General features: G+C 38.2%; 2 protein-coding genes and 1 non-coding gene across 3 annotated transcripts; 1 reads left to right on the top strand and 2 right to left on the bottom strand.

Annotated features, from left to right (window-relative positions):
- Positions 1-1401: 1401 nt before the first annotated feature.
- ccdc47 (coiled-coil domain containing 47) lies at positions 1402-9688 on the bottom strand. Its single transcript, XM_023299499.3, has 13 exons — positions 9534-9688; positions 7183-7469; positions 6981-7082; positions 5704-5878; positions 5455-5576; positions 5297-5362; positions 5086-5187; positions 4790-4900; positions 4561-4646; positions 4421-4479; positions 4211-4320; positions 3391-3558; positions 1402-2020 (listed from the first exon to the last, which is right to left on the bottom strand). The coding sequence occupies exons 2-13, from the start codon at positions 7459-7461 to the stop codon at positions 1940-1942; spliced, it is 1461 nt and encodes a 486-aa protein (XP_023155267.1). The 5' UTR covers positions 7462-7469; positions 9534-9688; the 3' UTR covers positions 1402-1939.
- A 2621-nt stretch (positions 9689-12309) lies between these two features.
- dcaf7 (ddb1 and cul4 associated factor 7) lies at positions 12310-18951 on the top strand. Its single transcript, XM_035943484.2, has 7 exons — positions 12310-12670; positions 12968-13126; positions 14484-14595; positions 14672-14790; positions 14871-15080; positions 16078-16195; positions 17702-18951. Exons 1-7 carry the CDS (start codon positions 12533-12535, stop codon positions 17872-17874), a joined length of 1029 nt encoding a protein of 342 aa, XP_035799377.1. The 5' UTR covers positions 12310-12532; the 3' UTR covers positions 17875-18951.
- Positions 18952-19096: 145 nt separating this feature from the next.
- trnac-gca (transfer RNA cysteine (anticodon GCA)) lies at positions 19097-19168 on the bottom strand. Its single transcript has one exon. It is a non-coding gene; the product is annotated as a tRNA-Cys (tRNA).
- Between the last annotated feature and the right edge of the window lie 1203 nt (positions 19169-20371).

Raw genomic sequence — 20371 nt, 5'->3', positions numbered from 1 at the left:
CATATAGTTAAATATACAATCAATATATATTAATCACATTATTTTTGAGGGCTTTAGTGAGTGATCGTGATGACCAATGAATAGATCCAGGCCTTTCTTTTCTTACTTTTGTAAAACAAACCAAAAAATTTGATCTGGGGATAGACTTTTCACATGAAGCAATATTATTACATATTTCCTATTGCATTAACGAAAGCAGCATTTAAATGAGGTAATTTTGAGCATCTGATCAGTTTTTAGCAGTTTAATAACAGTGTAAGAACTTTTATAAGCTGATCATAGCTTTCCCACTTTACATCTCATATAAATGAATAATTGTGAGGAAACAGTTAAAAAAAAAAAAAATTGCACAAATGGAGGCACTCAAAATTATTATTAATTCCAGTAATTGAGTAAATGTAATATTTACTTAACACTGTCACATACAGAAGCCTGGTTCAATCTAACTCTATCTCTATTTAGTTTAATATGACGACCTGCAATAGATTCTTTTCTATCTCTTCATAGGGATTAAAAATGTTCTGTTTTTGTTAAAACTGTTGTTGATTCCACTGAACTGTGTTTTGTGATAGACCAACAAGTGTTTCTTTTACTTTATCTTCCCCATTTATAAAAGTGGGTTTAGGCTAAACAGAAACACTTGTCTATGTTTGTGCTGTTTGTTCAATTTTCTGGTTGATTCTGATTTTACCCAGGTTTACATGTTTAGAATTCCAGTAAAAATTAACATGGATTAAGGCCACAATTTGTAAAAAACACACTGACATGGGAATAAAAACCAACCCTTACGAGGCTGAAGTTTATTGAAAGCCTGTGGTATGGGATGGAATTAGTTTTAGATTGGTGTACCTAATCAAAGTTCACTTGAGTGCATTTTTGCAACATCCAGATTCAATTAATTCAACCGGTGTCATTTTCACCAAACTCCAGAGTAAATGTAATTCAATCCAAAACACCTGCACTAAATGCATTGCTTAGCTTTTGTTAATTTCTGAAATTCTTTGGTTACTTCTTGTGGTTTTGTATTCAAGGATTGCGCATTTAAAAATAAAGGTATATATTTTTGTGTTTCTAGGGGGAATCACGTTTTATTATATCCAGACTTGCATTGTAAAAAAATCTTCTGGCCAGACAAGAGAATTATATCAGTGTGCGAGGAGATGACCACATCGATGAAACCAAATCTCGTTCACAGACTGCTGACACCGTCCACAAGTTAAATTTAGCATGAAGCCTCACCCATTCTGGTGCCTGTTGTGGACCCTCAGTCTTTCAACTACTAACATCAAGTATCAGCTACCATGTCGGACACTACAATTTTATGACCTACAAGCTTCATTGAAACACCCATCATAAATTACACTGCAATTACTTGAAATTTACTGTTAAAAAAACAAACAGTTTTCCAACAGACTCCAGTGCATTTTATTATGTTTGCTCAGATAACAATGAAAACAGCCTGCAAGAAACCAATCTTACTGGATATATAAATTAAAATTTCCTTGACAGCATATTTTACCATTATATTAATTCTAATAAATTTCCAATGAAACCACAGCGATGCTTTCATTCATGTAAAAATGTGGCTCGATACCATTGAATAGTGTGTTCCTTCTCAGTAAATTAAAAAGCTCACTGCTTGATGCAACTACCAAACATAATTTTGTTAAATTTGGAGTGAAAATCCTGGCCTGAATGTTGGTGACACATTTGAAAAGTCCTTGTTTGACACTGACAGTTCACATACGGTCATAAAGGTTTTGCCACGTCAGATGGAGCAGGTGGTGACACAGACAGCGAAGCTCGACACACCTAGAGGACGTCTGTTTGGAGCTGTGAGCGACTGAGAGCTGTGAACGGTGGCGACGGAAGCTGGACAAAACTGAGCTGAGCACTGCTTGTGTGTGTGCTTGTATCTCCCAATGACTGCGGTGATCTTTCACATGGCTTTAACTTTGATCTGCTTCATCTTCATCTGCTTCTTCTCAATCTTCTTCTGCTCACGACGCTGGGCAGCTTCCTGAAAAAGGAACATGAGAAAAAGTAGAAAGACTCAACATTTTGAGAGTTGCAGTGATTTGCTGTCTTGCTGAGCGTTACGATGATAGATTGCCTGCAGTATGTGAAGCTACAGCCAGCAGCTGGTTGGAATGAACAGCTAACCTTGCTATGTTCAAAGCTAACAGTCTGCCTCAGTAACACGGTAAATCAAAGTAGTTTATGTGTAGAAAAGCCAAAGTGAAAGAGTGACAGTTTGCCTGTTTTAGGGGAATTAAGTACCAGACAATGTTCCAGTACCCAAAACACAATACTATTTAATGTGTCAGAGAGGATTTAGGATGTCCCAGTAATTAGTATGTCCCATGCAACAGGCTGTAAAAACAAGGATCTTCTGCTACATCTGCTCAAACGTAGCAGTTTGCAAGCCAGCATGGTTTTTTCCTGGCCATTCTGACTTATAATCCTCTGCACTTGGGAAAATATGTCACAGTACTTTATGCGTGTATAAAGAAGCTTGAGTCATCGGGAGCACACAGATAGACGACAGCTTATTTCGCACTAGTCTGGGACAGACATACAAGCAAGACGGTCAAAGTTGAAACTGCAATGAGAAGATGTTGTAGTATGTCCCAGTTGTATGTTTGCTGCATGCAACAGTGCATACTCAATGAGGGCAGCAGCAGCAGTAAGTACTGAAAGGAAAAAGTGTGCAAATTGGACCACAGGGTATTTGTTGGCTGGTTGCTACACAACCTGCAGAAACTCAAGCTACTTCTCCCAGCCTTAAAAACCTCAGTTAAACCACAACACAGTTTTTTTTGTATGGATCCTGATCTGTGGGTTTTTGTTACCTTGGCATTGAGTCTGGCTCCCTCTTTCTCTCCATTTTTAATTTTTAAATGCCAGGCTAAGTATGTTGACATCATTTATTAAATATCAGCAACGTCCTCAAATAAATACTGACAGGCGAATAACTCCTTTCAGGCTAAAAGTCTATAGCTGATGTTACCTAAAACAAATATAGCATGCTGTAATTGTAAGCTGAAGTCGTTTTCTTGTTTTGCCCAGTGAATGTGTATCGTAAGAGACATACTAAGATGTTAATTCTATCACAGGAGGGGCTTGATGTTTTCTGCAATTAGGTGGAAAAGAAACATATGTGCACCTATCAGCCATCAGCCAAAATCAGTTGGAAAATACTGGCAAGAATCCAATACCGTGCATCACTAAATCTGAGCAGCGTCTGGCCCCAGCTACACATTTACTGTACAGGCACAAGAGTTGTATGTAGCTTGAACAAAACAAAACAAAACAAAAAAAAAAGCACATTTCTGAAGCAGTCAAACTATTCTACGTTATGCTGTGTGGATTTTGTGAAAAATTGCAGACCTCCAGACGACGTTGTCTCTCAGGATCCTCCTCGTTCATGATCCTCTCCTTCTCAGCTCTCTTCTTCTCCTCACGGCGAGTCTGAGCCGCCTCCTGACGCTGAGCGTGAGTTTGCTTCAGGAAGTTCTCCTCCACACGGGCCCTGTTCCTGTCAGCTTTCTGTTTGCCCTGAAAAGACAGAGGATTTTTTTTTTTTTAAAGGCTTTACTTTCGAAGTTTATGCTACGTCCAAACAAATGTAATTTCATTTTTAAATAGATAAAATTATGTTACTCTGTTTACACTAGTGTCCACACTACTTTGGTGCTTTAGGGCCCCTATGACAGACTTGAAAAATGCTGCTGGTCCTGTTTTAGTTTGAACATTCTGAGCTGCGATTTAATCTGTATGGGCACTTTTGGAAACGCTCATCAGGACTCCCATGTTTTCTTTCTGATTCAAATAACTTTTTTCCCCGTAAGAAAACTAGGATATCAGCTTTAACTGGCACTGGTAATTCATCATGAAGAACAAATTACAGGTGCTGCTGACCTTGTGGTCTCTGCTGGTAGCTGCTGTGCATTTAAGACCATCTTTGGTTTTACTTTTTACCATTTCTGTTCTTCTAAGTATTTCTTGAAACTAAGCAACCAACACCCTGTTTCATGTTGACACCAGCAGCTTCATCCGAAGTGTAGGTGACTGGTCATGCAATACAATGGTAAGGAATATTTCTGAAACAGTGCTAAAACTTAATCTTTCTGTGAAACTGCATTAGTGTGGATGTAGGTTCAAATTCCAGTCTATCAATGAGGAGTCACGGTTGGTGCACTACACTCACCTCTCTGTTGAGACGGAGCTTCTTGACTTTATCGATGCTGTAGATCACCATGTTCATGAGAGGAAGCAGAGTGTCCATGTCTTTGGGAGAGGTGTTGCCCATTCCAGGCACTACACACAAAAACATTACGTGTACATAAAACCTTCAGTAAAATCTAATTATGAGGCATAATAAAGATCTCTGGGACAGTAGGAGAGACCAAATGCTCACCATTAAATGTAAACAGCAGTGTCTTCTTGGTCTCAGGCAGCTTTAAAGGCTGACCCTCCCTGAAACACAACACAGGAACTGCTAGCATCACATTGAAAACACTAGCTATTGCACAAGAGAGAGATTAAATGAATACATACTCTTGCATAACTTTTGGACCAGAAAATTGGTCCGAGAAATGGATGGACTCAATCTTGTCAGCATGGTTGGTGATATAATGCACCATCTAAAAATACACACACAAAATGAACTGTAATGGCAAAGCTGCATTTAAAGAAGCTGTTCATCAATCAAAACACCGCGTTCAGTATTCTGAGACCTTGGAGTCCCTTTTAAACTGTGTTAAAACTGTGTGTGATAAAAATGCACCTTGTTGTCCATCACCCCATCCGTGACCTCGCCCATTTCAGTAAGAATAGCCAGAGATTCTGGGAGTCCGTACTTGGCTCCAGACTTCGGCTTGTCCCCGCAGAACTCACTCTGAGGAAGAAGATTAATCAAATCAAATCAAGGTCACTGTTTGAGCATTTATTACAGGCTTAAAAAAGAGCAAATAAGATATAAAAATTTCAAGCTGTGTCTGATTAACTAATATGAACAAAACCTGCAAATATGATCAGTCTAATTGTGTGTAGCAGCAGTAATAATTTGTGGAGGATATTCACCAAGTCCTGCATCTCCTTCTGAAGCCGGGCCATGGCCTTCTTGGTGCCCACAGCAAACACAAACGTATCCATGTCCTCATCATTCAGAGTCACTTTGATTTGCTACAAGTAAACACACGCTCTTTTCATTAGACCGTGCATCTGCAATAATATTCATAAAAGTGCAGACTGCAAACAAACTCATTCAATTTGCCAACTGACTGATTCGTACCACTTGGTCACAGGCCGGCCTCATCATCCTGGCCAGAACGTTGAGCAGGTCCTGCCTCTTCAGGAACTGAACAGAAAACAAACACAAATGCATGTTTAGAAAAATGCGCTGACAACAACAACAACACAAACCTGTGTTTCTCAACACATCACTCATACTTTGAGTTGGATCAGCATGCCTTCACAGCAAACACGTCCGGAGCACCACAGGTTGTAGATGTGTTCGTTTTCCTGATTCAGCTTCCCAGTGCTCACTGCTTCTTTACTGGTACCATCATCGCCTGGAAATGCAAATTGTTCACAATCAATGCCACATATACCTCATTCTATGATCATTAAATCCAGGAGAAAAGCACACAAGTAGTATTTGTTACTCTGCTGTTATGTAGCAGAGATGAAAAAACTCACCCACTAGTGCAAAGTTGCTTTCAAGAAGCTCCCTGTGTGAGTTAAACCAGGCCTGAGCGAGGCGACTGTTTTTGTTCTTGCCGATGATGTAGTTCATGATGTAGGCCAACAGACCGGTCACCATCAGGATTTCCATGTAGTAACTCTCCCAGCTGTTCTGCAGATGTGCAGGAACCTGCAGAGAAACAGCCATCAGTATTACAGCTCGACCACGAAAGAATGGACTCAGTATTTAGGAGGTTTACCAAAATCATCTTCATGTTGACACCATGGATTGTTTCATGTCATGCATTATTGTGACATTTTATAGAAAAGAGGAAAAAAATAGACTTTTCAGTGCTCTTGATGGATGAAAAATGTAAATGTGACACTGTTAAGAAATCACTTTAAACATGGTTTGGCATTTCTGCAGGGGAATTTATTGGTACTTAATACTGGATTTTCAGTGCTGATGCAGATACTAATTTAGGGAGTAAAAAGTTTCAAACCCAATGTATCGGCTAATATTTTAATAGAAAAAAGGAAAATGATTGTGTCTGTATTCGGTAACTCTCCGACAACACATTTCACAACTTACTGTGAAACAGTGCTTCACTAAGCACCACTGTTTGCTCAGATGTAAATCAAATTCTGCTACATGTGCTGCAGAGGATTGTAAAGAACGTAGTTGGAGCTGCTCAGCTCAACTAATTATGTGATGACTTCATTTCTAAATTACACCAAACATCATTTTCTGCAAAAGTTTATATATCAGGCAGTAATGGACAACATATATGCAGATACAGATATATCTGTAATAGGCCAATATCGGCTCAAACACAAGCAACCTTAAAGCTACAAAAAGCTCATATAAGCCTCTGTATCAGTTAATCAATCTCGACTCTAATCAGCATCAGTGTGACTCAAAGTTTGGTGACTTAGACTAAAGTTAATCTGTTGCCAAAGACTACAGTTTCAGTGTTGCCACTGTTGAGCTTCTAGAACAACAACTTATGTAAATTGCGTAAAACCCCTCTAGGCAACAAAATACAAAAGCAGCTACAAAACAGTGGAGAAATCTGCATTTCTGCAGCTTAAATTTACCCTTACAGGGGCCTCTGGCAGCTGCTACACTGAATTTTCATTACAATGAAAACACATATTATGAAACCTGAACAAACATTTTTCCTGCAGGCAGCAGAAATTGTGTGAAGAATCAGAGCCTCAGCAAAAATGCATTCAGCAGAGTAAAATGCACCAGAGATGCTTGTGAGCATATAACAATAAACCCAACTCACCGTGTGGATTATAAGTGGGTCCTTCATGGAGTGGCCTGTCTTTTCCATGTCTCCAACCCCCTCAAACTCCTCCTGGTCATATTTGCTGTACATGTCTTGATCCTAGAGAGACATAAAATTAAATATATAAATAAATAAACATGATTTATTATGGAACTGTGCTCAAACATTAAGCTGTAAACACTGATACAAAGTCTTGTACCTGTGTCTCTGAGTCGTCAAACCCATCCTGGCCATCCTCCAGCTCCACAGTTGCTTCATCTTCATCTTCTTCAGGCTGTGATGACGGTGAGACGCGTGGTGGAGGAGCAGTTTCTGCCTCAGCCGCCAGATCGTCGTTCATGTCCTCAAACTCAGCGAAGTCATTGTCATCGAAGTCCGCGAGGTCCTCCCCGTCATCGAAGTCATCATTGTACCGTCCCCTGGAGACGGGAAGGGCCAGGAGGAGCAGCAGTGTGGGGATCAGGAGGAGACTTCGCATGGTGGGACCTGCATTGAAATGGAGTGACAGAAAGTTGACACAACAGATGGGAAAACAAGGGTGCAGTCAGAAATACTAGACATAAATGGGAAGGAAAAATCTTTCACAACCTTCTGAAAACAAGAAGTGAAAGAATTCAAATCAGTGTAGAAATTTGTCATCTAGTACAGGTCGCAACAGCCAGGTGTGAATGTATTAGCAGAAAATACATGAGATTTATTATCTGTTCAAAATGTTTACTCTAGATCAGGTAAAAGATCTTAGGTTTGAGCCAGTTTTTTCAAGGCAAGATTAAATTTGATCACCCTGATCCAGATACAAATGTTGTAAATAGGATTATGTATCATCATGTAGGTTATTAACTTTTACAGATATTTTTTAACAGTCAGACCTCCTATTTGACCTTCAACAAATAAACACAAACACACAGAGAAACATTATTCACGAATACATCTTGAATACTGTTGCACTTTGGTGGTAAATCATAAATTTCAAAACATAAAAAGGCTAGTTAAGAAAAATGACAAATAAATAAATTCATCAGTTGCAATTACTTTACTGGTAAATAACAGTTAAAATGTAATGTTTAATACTGACATCTGTTTGAGGGCCAAATTTATGGAGACAAGGCTGAATTGGAAGCCTAATGTCTACTTTATTTACTTACATAGTCACTGCAACAGTTAGATAAATCAATGTATATTTACTAAATCATGCAAATGTTGCATTATTTGAACAGTTTTAAAGTTTCATGACATTTTGTTCCTAAAATCCAACCTGAATCCAGCCTTCTGCTGGGATCAGGAAAATCTGGATTTTTGGATCACAGTTATCTCCCGTTTTCAAGATTTGATCTAATCCGACACCCAAAAATGTGATGAGATTACATCTGAAAAAAACAGGCCTTTAGGATTAGTTCAAGATCATAGCAACACTGAGGCATTTTGAAGCATTACAAAGTGCACATGCATAATCTAGCATGTTATTTCTTACTGAAAACCCACTATTTTACAAAACCGATGACTCTGGGAAGCAACAGTTAGCTGTGACAACATCCAGATATTATTTTTACTGTTGATTCATGTGTTGATATTTTCTTGAATAATACATTGTTTAGTTTAGAAAATGTAACTCAAAGGCCAAAATGACATCCTCGAATGTCATTTTCTGCCCACAAATTAAAGATATTTAACCCACTGTCATAGATGAGCAAATTTTACAAAAACATATTCAAATTAAGGAGCTGAAATTAGATGATTTTTATCATGTTTTTTGTCTTAAGAAGTATTCACACCAGTTAATCAATGATCAACATCACTGCTGATTAATTTCATAGCTGGAAAACAAATGATTTACTGTGGCAGCTCTAATCCTGCAACATTAACTACATTGTAAATAATGGTTTGTGTGAAACTGAACTTTAAACTACAATTAAAAATGGCATAGCAGATTGCAGTGTCTCTTATGATCAGAGAGGATTTTCAGGTGACAAACTCCAGAGAGGAAAAGATCCCCACGGAGCTAGACTAATGGGAAAACAATGACTAAGGAAATAAAGCCACTGCTGTTTAATGTCTCCATGTTAGCGCTGTGGTGTCACTTTATCGCTGCTAAAAAACAATAACTTTGATATATAAAGTTTAACAGTGAGATAACATGGCACCGTGAAGGCCACACGAGGACAAACTTAAGCCGCTGCACCTTAAAACAGCTGAACGTCCAACCTGGAAGCTTCCGTTAGCTCCACGGTCAGACCAACGGTTGCTCGCTAACAGGCTAAGATATCGGTTAATGTTTGACTTTCTGTGTTTTATAAGAGGAGTTAGGGTTTAAACTAACTGAGGCCATGTGTAGGATTAAACCATAGTCCAAACCCATCCCCCTTAAAACCAGCTCTCACTCCCTTAATCATTAGCCGTTAGCAAATCAGGGATTAGCACGCTAGTGTGGCTAACTAGCATGGCACCTTGTTGCCACAACCAGAACAGAAAGCAGCGAGGTTCCTCTCCAACATGGCGGACGGATGAGTTATTGTTCATAAAGATAAATAAAATAGAAAAACAGCAGCTCACCTGGAAACAGACGGTGACAGTAAACGTGTCGCTGGTTCAGACTGAGAAACTGTCCTTCTCTTAACACGACTGAAGCTGACACTGGCCGAGACACACACACAAGCACACGACCTTTCACAGTAAAAGTACCGTCACGTTGGCTGTCATTGGTTGGCGCCCCCGAGCGGTCACAACTGGTAACTGCAGTTATTATTAGAGTAGAATTGAATGTGCTTTATTGTCATTATACAGTGTATAACATTATTCTTATTCTTAGTATTATTATTATTGAGAAAGTAATAGAAAATAAAATGTATAATACTATATATAAAATACTATTCACCTGTAGTTCCTGGCTTTAATTTGTAATTTGATAGTGGATAGTCCTCAAATGCAATTCAATAGTAGCTTTGTAATATAATATAATATAATACAATATAATACAATATAATATAATATAATATAATATAATATAATATAATATAATATAATATAATATAATATAATATAATATAATATAATATAATATAATATAATATAATATAATATAATATAATATCTGCAGCAGAGATATTTCTAGCTGGCCAGTAATGTGTTAATATGCCATTAACCGGGGGTTAATGGCATATGTGGCAATGTTATATTGTATTGTATACTATATGAGGAGGAAATCCACTATTAATTATCAAAAATTCAGGCAAGGCACAACAGGTGATTATGAGACAGATTTTAACAAACAGATACCACCATAAAACGTCCCAACCTGATTACTTATTCCAAGATTGTTTGCATATTTAAGATTATATTTACATATGCTAATAACAGCCAGCTTCAATTTTTTGTTTCATTTCATTGACTTACTTGAGCCAAAGATTTATCTTTAAGAGATCTCTCTTTTTTGAAAATCACTTCATAAATCAGAAAGTACTGTCAAAAACAACAACAAACATATTTTTAAAAAATGAACTTTTAAAAAAATGTTTCTTTAAATCCAGCTACAGCTGCTAGAATTAAAACAGAATAGAAATTAGAAAGTTTGCTGTATGTCAGGTCAGCTGAAATGGAGATTTGAGTCTCAGAGCAAGAGCAAAAACTAATTTAGAGAAATATGTATTTTTATTTAAATCTGTGGGTTCAGACCGCAATCAAATGTCCGTTAAGGTCTTAATGTAAAATAAAGAAACACATTGTTTTAGTCTAAATAAAAACTTCTTCATTTTGCTAAAGTTTAGTGAAATAAAGACAGAAATGTGTTTTATGGATACTTTCTTTCCACTAGTCTGAAAGAAGACGTATTATGATCTCAAAACAGATGAAAAGGTGTTTTTTACCTGTGGTGTCTCTTCTTCAGAAGAAAATAAATCACTGCTGAGAAATTAAAATCTTGATTTCATTAAAAAAAATGTACATATATTTCAAAATTCAACAGACAAATGTGGCCACATATTGTGTTTAGTTCCTCAGAAATCACAATACTACACTGATTATAACATTGGAAACAGACAAAAGAGCATTGGCTCTGTGTATGGAGGTACGAGAAAAAAACAGTTGTTCGGCTCCATCAAAAACATGCGGCCATGATTTATAATAGTGAGTTTTTCTGCCACCTAGCGGTCACTGTGAGTAACTACAAATGTTCGTCAAGCTAAACATAACAGCATAAGCACATTTCTGGTTTACACATTCAAGATAAAGCAAACAGGGACAAAAGGTAGTCATTTGCACTATGTAACCACTGGAGAACAATGAACACTCATGAATATATGGACAGATTTATTCAGCACACTTCTAGCATTCAAAATAATGTAGAAAGTTGTGTAGGTTTTCATGTTCTCTCTGTTTTTTAGGCAACAATAAAAGATACTAACTTAAATTTAAGGAAAAACATAAACATTCTATTAGTACAGAGTATGTTCATTACGCACATAAAATAAGACAATGTGAATATTGCTGTGTAAACTGTTTTCACATCAGCTGATAATTCTTTATGATTAGAGCTGCAACTAACAATGATTTTCATTCATAGTTGTTTCCTTCATTTATCAGTTAGTTGTTTGGTCTGTAAAATGTCAGAAAACAGCAAAACACATTGATCAGTGTTTCCAAAAGCACAAGATGACAAATATCCTGCTTTGTCCACAACCCACAGAAAATCATTTTATGGCCATGAAGCAGAAAAGAAACCAGAAAATGTGTATTTTAAGAAGATTGAATGTGAGGATTTTGACTTTGTCTTGAAAAATTATTAAATATTTTATTTATTTATTTATTTATTTATTTATTTATATATTTATTTATTTGTCATAATAGACAAATATTTGCTTAGTAGTTAATAACTAATCACTCACATGCTGAAATGCTTCTAATACCAAACATTAAACGACATTGTTTAAAAAGGTTTGCGTGAGCCTTGATGTTACGCTTTTCTTTTTAGTGGCGTAAAACATTTGAAAGTATGATGAAGTACTTTTTCTTGACAGCTAATTGATTAACCAATTGATTGTTGTTCTAAATTGTTCTCCCTTGAATTTCCCTTGGGATTAATAAAGATAAGTATTGATGAATAAAGTATCTATCTATCTATCTATCTATCTATCTATCTATCTACAACTACGAAAGTAGAATTAGCTAAAATATTCATTTAATCAAAACAATTTTAGACAGAAATTCTGAATAATAGAAGTAACATTAAAAGTACACAATCTAATTTATTCATCATTTATTATTATGGCTGTATTGAAGTGCGAATAAGTCATTTTATGTTGAAAATACGAACCGGAAGTCGCTTGTGTTATGGTTACCTTGACGTCTCTTCTGGTCGTAACGAGCAATGCTACTCTTTGTTAAGTAAAGTGCTGAGAAATTTTAATCTGAGGTGGGATTTGTTTAATTCAATAGTCTTTATCACCAACTCTGCTGACATTTGTTCTAGTAAGTTAACGTCTTTGGTTGCAGTTCTCCTGCGGAGCTACTTATTTCGCAGTTAGCTAACGCTAGCGTGTTAGCTGCGGTTCGGGAGGATGTCGCTTCACGGTAAGAGAAAAGAAATCTACAAATACGAGGCGCCATGGACGGTGTACGCCATGAACTGGAGCGTCCGTCCCGACAAACGCTTTCGCCTGGCGCTGGGGAGCTTCGTGGAGGAATATAACAACAAGGTACGTAGTGTGGTTTTGGTCATTCATCGGCTAACGACACGCTAAAGACGTTAGCGACTTGATGCTAATGCTAGCTCTCCTGCGCACCCAGAGATAAAATAACGATGCTAGCTTTGTTGTTATTTATCAGTTGACAGAAGTACCAACAGTGTCCCTGTGTGGATATTCAGAAAGTCAGATTTAGTGTTTTTACTGATAATATCTCTGAGCAGCTCCATATATAGCTCCTACTATTTTTACCCCGCATGTCAACAGTGGTTTGCTTCATGCTGAAATGAGGTGTTTTGTGGTGCTCAGGTCCAGCTGGTGGGTCTGGAGGAGGAGAGCTCAGAGTTCGTCTGCAGGAACACGTTTGACCATCCGTACCCCACCACCAAGATCATGTGGATCCCGGACACCAAGGGGGTTTACCCGGACCTGCTGGCCACCAGCGGGGACTACCTGCGCATCTGGAGGGTAGGAAAGCTGCTGTTAAGGGACCAACACTCTGGATATTGCTTAGATGTTTTATGATCTTCAAATAGGGCTGAATGACAGGGCCGGAGCAAATAAAGTGGCCACAGAGTAAAATCTGACCACACAACCGACAGTGAAGCTTGTAGAATTGGGAGTTACGTCAGAGCTTTATTCCCAACAGCCCACATTCAAAACACATTAAACCAAGCAGTTCTGACCAACCACAAAATGTTTACGCTGAATCTGTAGCAACTCAAGATTCCATATTATTGTCAGTGGAATGAATCCATTTTTTTTTTTAATGCGAGTAAAGAATCTGTGCAGTCAACCATTGAAACATATCATATTGCAATTATTTCAACATATATCGCGACAGAAGTCAAGATTTTAGTGAAATAGTAATTTTTGCATTTCTTTCCCACAGAGACAAAAAAATGTGGTGCTGTATCAAACAAGCCTGCTCCTTTACATCTGGATAATAGGATTTGTAGGTTTCTCTATAGCGCCACAGTGCTAAATTAGTTAGGATAAAACAACGTTAAAACTGTATCGCAAATCAAATCACAATATCTGTCAATAAAATCACTGTTAGATATTTTGCCTAGATCATTCAGCTCTGCTTCTCTGTATTGAGATTCCTCTAATATTTCAATAAAATCTTCAGCTCCATCATCAAATCCTCTGGAAATTTCAAAACCAACCCTGGAAAGATCGAATCAAATACTGTCTGTGTCCAATGTGACATCTTGTTCTTTGCTGTCAAAGAGCTCCATTGTGATGCAATCAGCCACATCTTCATTCAGTATCACAAAAACACACAATGCAGTTTATTTTACTCAGTCTTTCATTCACTGTCCCACGCAGCAGATCAACAGCTGCTGAAAACAGGGTCTAGCTGCTGTAAAACATCACTGAGCCTTTCATTAACTAAAACCACATATTTGTGACATGTTATTTACAAGTCACTTCTTCAGTAGGAGCTAAAGGACTGAGCCTTGTGTGGCACAGACATGTTGTGAACTCAGGAAATACTGAGAAAATTAGAAATTATTTTGATCTTTTCATGTGATTTGTCAACAACAAAATGGATTTGTAGACTTATTTAACTTGAACTGTGTACTGTAGCGGTCCATGACTTTACTTAAAGTGACTAAAAAGAAGAAATCTGTGTCTGTCAATTCCCAGTCACGCTCAGTTGTAGCATTAACACAAACTGCCCTGTTGTGAGGATGAGATCAGTTAGTTTACTCCTTCAGCTCGGCCAGCTGGCAGCTGTGAAACTGTGACTTTGGCTGGTCTATCGTGCTTGCTTTTAAAAGTCTGCTCACTGCCAAATTCCTCTGTGTTTGTCTCACAGGTCAGCGACACAGAAACACGTCTCGAATGTTTGCTGAATAACAACAAGAACTCAGACTTCTGTGCTCCTCTCACCTCCTTCGACTGGAATGAAGTTGATCCCAATCTGCTGGGTAAGAAACACCTGACATCTATTGAAGCTCTTGTTTGGATTTAGTTCCTCCTTTTCTGATTGTTGTTTTTCTGCAGGCACATCCAGCATCGACACCACCTGCACTATCTGGGGGCTGGAGACCGGTCAGGTGTTAGGACGAGTTAACCTGGTGTCCGGACATGTGAAGACTCAGCTGATCGCTCACGACAAAGAGGTCGGTGCCGCAGAATGCATCCCTATGTGGTCGTGTGTGCAGGAGAATATGTACCTGAAAACCTGTATGTGTCTGCGCAGGTGTATGACATCGCGTTCAGCCGTGCAGGAGGCGGTCGCGATATGTTTGCGTCTGTGGGAGCTGATGGGTCCGTCCGCATGTTTGACCTCCGACACCTCGAGCACAGCACCATCATCTATGAAGATCCTCAGCACCACCCGCTGCTCCGCCTCTGCTGGAACAAACAGGACCCCAACTATCTGGCCACAATGGCCATGGATGGCATGGAGGTCAGTATGCTGCGGAATCCTAACTGAAGCTGTGTTCCCGTTCAGCTTTTCTGTATTAAGATTGAAACGTGGAATCCCTAAAAGGCTTTCTAAGGAATTTTAAAATCTCTACAACACCAGTGAGTGAAAACAACACTATTTTTCGCAGCAAGAAGTCCTGCATCTCTATGGAAACGGCACGACCAAGAAACAGAGAGAGCTCAAAAATGTCTATAATAAACTTATAATGCCATAAGTTAAATTTCTTTGATTAGTTTCCCCAAAAATTTAAATGTGTAATAAACACATACAGCATTTTCCAAGTGCCACCAGGTGTTACGATTACCTGAAAAGATAAATGGTATTAAGATAAATAGTTTACATATTAGAGATATTGTGCGACCTACAGTAGCTGTTTCCATACTTGTCTCCTATAAACACTGCCTGCAGTTCAATGGTAAAAAAAAACCCTGAATTTTTGTCACAGCTGTCAGTCACAGCTTCTTTACTGTCACAGTTGTGTCAAGGCATGCAAATTTGACATTTTTTATGAGAATACAGTAGTGCAAACAGTTTACTTTGGGCAAATTTTCAAATCAGACGCAATTAAATATCTTGATTTTAAGCTTAGGTTTGGTTTTGGGACTCAGAGGGCTAATTTCAGTGTGACCTCATATTTATTACGTGGATAATGTAACTCTTATAATACTGCAGCAGTCTTTTTTTTCTGGTTTTGTTCATTGTAGAGTTTCAAATTCAAATTAAACAGTCTTTCTCAGCAGATAGAGGAGCATAGTGAGGAACGGTGCATGACTTCTTATTTATTTTGGCTCAGATAGTTAGATTAAGTTCATTCTTGACCTCGGAGAGGACAGATTTGCTCATCTACATTCTCATTAGATCTGCTTGAGGAAGATAGTGCGTTACAATTACAAGCTACCACTTCTAAAGTTTTTTTTTCCATTTGCGGGTTACTACGTCAGGAATAACCTTTTTAATCTCATTATTTCTGTGATAGGTGGTCATCCTAGACGTCCGTGTGCCATGTACTCCAGTGGCTCGACTCAACAACCATCGCGCCTGCGTTAACGGCATCGCCTGGGCTCCTCACTCCTCGTGTCACATCTGCACTGCAGGTAAGCTGGAATTCAAACCGTTTACGTAGACAGAGGTGTGCGGCTTCAGCTACCGGTAAAATCCAAGATGGCTGCAGTGTCATATTCATACATTTAAAGACTCATCAGATACCAGAAACTACACAATAATTTCAGTGACATCTGTTTCATCTGTTCTTGTACAAATAGAAATATGGCACTAACCTCACCATAGATGCCAGGTGATGGTGTGTTGCACTTTACAAAAAGCAGGTTGACCCTATTTAGCTGAAAAAGGAAGCGGCGTTTTTTTCAGGCAGGACTAAAATTAGGCTGAACAGGCCTGAGGCTGTTCTCTTCACCTCTAATCATCAACATCTATACACTTCATGCTGCTCCAGTCTCTAATATTTCTTTCAATGTCCCGGGCTGTTTATTCCAGGTCGGCTGGTTGGTCAATATGCTCTCATCCCACCAGTTTATCAGTCTTTATGGCAGTTCAGTTGCTCTTTAATGAAACAGAATCTGAGACGGCAGAGCAACAGATTTCCTGAATTCTGTCTTGATTTGACACTGACTGGGAATTTGGCTCTAGCAGAGGCCACATTTTTAATAACTGGTTTTCAAATAAAAGAAAGCACATTTTCAAACGAGTGATATTTGGGCCTGTAAGTCAGTATATGGATGTCTCCATATTTCCTCCTAAAAATAGTTTTTTGTTGGACATTTGATCAACTTTTGAAGCTTCTATCATCAGTAGAATTTAATGTGTGGCAAATATTAGAAGACAACGTTCCAGCTTCTCAGATAAGGTGCATTTTTGAGTGTAAAATTATAAAAATTTCCCAGGTCTGCAAACGTGATATTCGCAAAATTTTGCCAAAATACTTTACAGAAACAGAATATGAGACGGTGGAGCAACCTAGGTATTTCCTGAATTTTGCCTTGATTTTACACAGACTGGGAATTTGGTTTTAGAGGCCACATTTTTCATTATTGGTCCTTGATAATAGAAGAAAGTACAACATTTTTTTAAACAGGGGTGATACTTAGGCCCCAGAAAGTTCCTTTAAGTTTGTGGATGTATCTATATTTGCTACGAAAAATAGTCTCTTGGGTCAACATTTCACCAACTTTTGAGACCTCTAACATCAGTATCAATTTGATGTGTGACAAATATTATAAGGCAAGGTTCCAGTTTTGAGGTCTGAAAACATCTAAAATTCTCAATCCAGCCCAAAATATTTTACAGAACTTAAGTTTGTGGTGCCAAATAACAAATAAATTACAAAATCTGAGACAGTGGAGCAACATATTTCCTGAATTCTGACTTATTGGACACTGATGCTACAAATACTAGCTTTTCATGTTTCTTTATAATTTATTTAGCCTAATAAGGATGGCCGCTGTGGCCCAGTTAGTTTATCTAGTAATTTTTTTCCCCCTGCGATGAATCGATTAGTTTAAGAGAAAGTACGGTTTTAGTCCTTAAAGTTTTTCTTTAGCTCACTGCAGCCCTTTTAATGTCCACTGTCTGTCCTGTCCCAGCCGACGACCACCAGGCTCTGATCTGGGACATCCAGCAGATGCCCAGAGCCATTGAGGATCCCATTCTGGCCTACACGGCTGAAGGGGAGATCAACAACGTGCAGTGGGCGTCCACGCAGCCGGACTGGATTGCCATCTGCTACAACAACTGCCTGGAGATCCTGCGTGTCTAAAGCGTTGGAGACGGAGCGCTGTTTCAAATTTGGACTTTTTTCAGTCCTCATCCCTTCTTCTTCCAGGACAAGGATTGAGGCCACGAGTGAACTTTCGGAACGTGTTTGGAGTATCACATACCTACTCCGCAATAACCTGGTTTACATTTTGTTTTTGTTTTTTTTTTTGGCCACGTCTCTACTCCACTGTTCTTCTATTAAAAACGTGTTTAAGCTCTTATTTATTTTGCTCACAAGGTAGTGTTCAGCAGAGCTCTGCGCCGTTGTCGATGAAAGTCGGATTTTTATACGTGTAGGTGTGGTTTCAGCCAGCTGTGAGATTATCATGAAGGGTTTAGATGTTGTGCATTTCATCTGTTTTAGTTTGTCAGGGTTGATACAAACTGCTGTAGGTGGCAGAAGATGACCTCTCTAATGCGTCTGTTGTAGCCTTCTTGTGGATACATACCATATTACTGGTGATTCATGGATCAGTATATTCTAGTCTTGTTTACCCTCGTGGCAATTTAAGCTGTTAAATTTGTCAAATGGGTGTGTGTCCAGTATCCTCTCTACAAGTGTCCGGGTTCAGACTCGTGACCTGTGCTACTTCTAAGAATTGTAAAATAACCTGAGAGGGATTCGTGTCGTCACTGCAGTGGTGTCCGTCATCTTATGGTGTGTTTTAGTTTGACTGGTGCCGCTGAGAAGCAACCAGCAACACTGACAACCTACCAGAGCAATGTTGTTCAGCCTTTTAGCTCCCTAATTACTCTCTTCTTCTTCTTCGTTTTTATTTGTAGAAGATTGTGCTTGGAAAGCTGCATTTTTTTCTTTGTTAGAGTGAGTTGTGAAATGGAAGGAAAAAACAATTTTCTGACTGCATCTTTGTCTGCCTCTCTTCTTTTTTTTTTGTTGTTTTCAGTAATTAAAGGGTCATGTCCTTGTAGCATGCCATTACAAGGCAAACTGTACATACATATAAATATATCAACTTAAGATGTTGGTAAGCCAAGTGTTCATGTTGTAGCTTTTTTCATAAAGTTTATTATTGAATTTGCTCTAATAAATTGTATTCCTCCATGTCTTAGAAACTAACTCTGTGTTGGTGTGGGCTTATTTTGTGAAGTTTTAATTGGTGTTAAGGTCACATAGGGTCAATCGTTAAGCCACATTAGGAGTTAATTAACAGTTTTTCTGCTTCTGCACAGCCTCAGGTCAAAGATTAAGAATAAATACACCCAGGGGGCACCCAGATTTGAACTAGGGACCTCTTGATCTGCAGTCAAATGCTCTACCACTGAGCTATACCCCCTCTGGAGAGACCAGGCTGATGTGTTACTCTGTGTTTCCACTGGCCAGTGTTTCTCTCCATATGAGGTGTAAAGCTCCTCCCTCTCCTGCTGTGTTTTACTATCAGTTCCCAGCAGCAGCCAACATTCATGTTCCTCCTGTATAGGCAGAACCACGCAGCTAAGTGTTACCTCTATTTTCCATGAACCAGCAAATGTGCTGACAGTTTATCTGTGTGAATGTTCCTTTTAAAGCTACTTTCCAGCTGTTTAAACCCCATAAAACTTTTTACATCAAAGTTAAATATTTACAAGTTTCTATTCATTAAAGTAATTCCTTCATTTTAAAAGTGGCCTAGATGCAACTCTACACTTTTACCTCTATTAGAATTTGCAGATTTATCTCGAATGTGTTGATCTATAAAGTGCCAAAAACAGTTATTTGAATGTCTACTTAAGGCTGGATCCAAAGGTGAGTCAATCTCCACCGAGCCCCGGGATAAAAAGTCAACTATACAACAAATAAACAGGTTTCAGACTGGTATATAAATACAGGGGGTACATTTTACATATTTGTCCATATAAAGTGTATTATAGTTCAAAGTTATGCATAATTGAGGTTGTGGCTGTTCATCTACATCTCTGCTAAAACACTAAAAACTGCACAGGACAACAGAAAAATAATATTGGAGCAATTCATCCATACATCTTCAAATCTCGAGAACAATAGTGCTGCTGAAAGTCATTCGCTGTATGTAAACAGGACTGATTTATTTGGTGTGTTACGCATGAATGATTTTTACCTAGATATACCTATGACAATGACAGAGAAAGCTATTGTATATGTGCAATATTTGCCAAACCTCCAAGATTCCACACTACATTATTTGTTTAGGTGCAACCCTGGTGGTAGTAACTGGTCTTGAGAGTAAAAAACAAATATAAAAAAAAACATTATTCAAACTACTAGGTAAACATAATGCAAATCTTAAAGGGTCAACAAATGCAAGGGTTTGTCACTCTATCAGTCTCTGTTTTAGGATTTAATTATTCTGTAAAAACCCTTTAGAAAAATAAACTGGATTGGATTTTTCCAGCAGTCAACAGGGTAACAACAATTATTTATCAATATGTGGTTATTTTATAGATTATGTACAGATAATAACTAGCTAAATCACAGAGAAAAACATTATTTTACATGTAGGCAATAAAAAAATAAAACCTTG

The sequence above is a fragment of the Amphiprion ocellaris genome, chromosome 19 (genome assembly GCF_022539595.1).
Source record: "Amphiprion ocellaris isolate individual 3 ecotype Okinawa chromosome 19, ASM2253959v1, whole genome shotgun sequence".
Lineage (NCBI taxonomy): Eukaryota > Metazoa > Chordata > Actinopteri > Pomacentridae > Amphiprion > Amphiprion ocellaris.
This window is presented reverse-complemented; position numbering and strand designations above follow the sequence as displayed.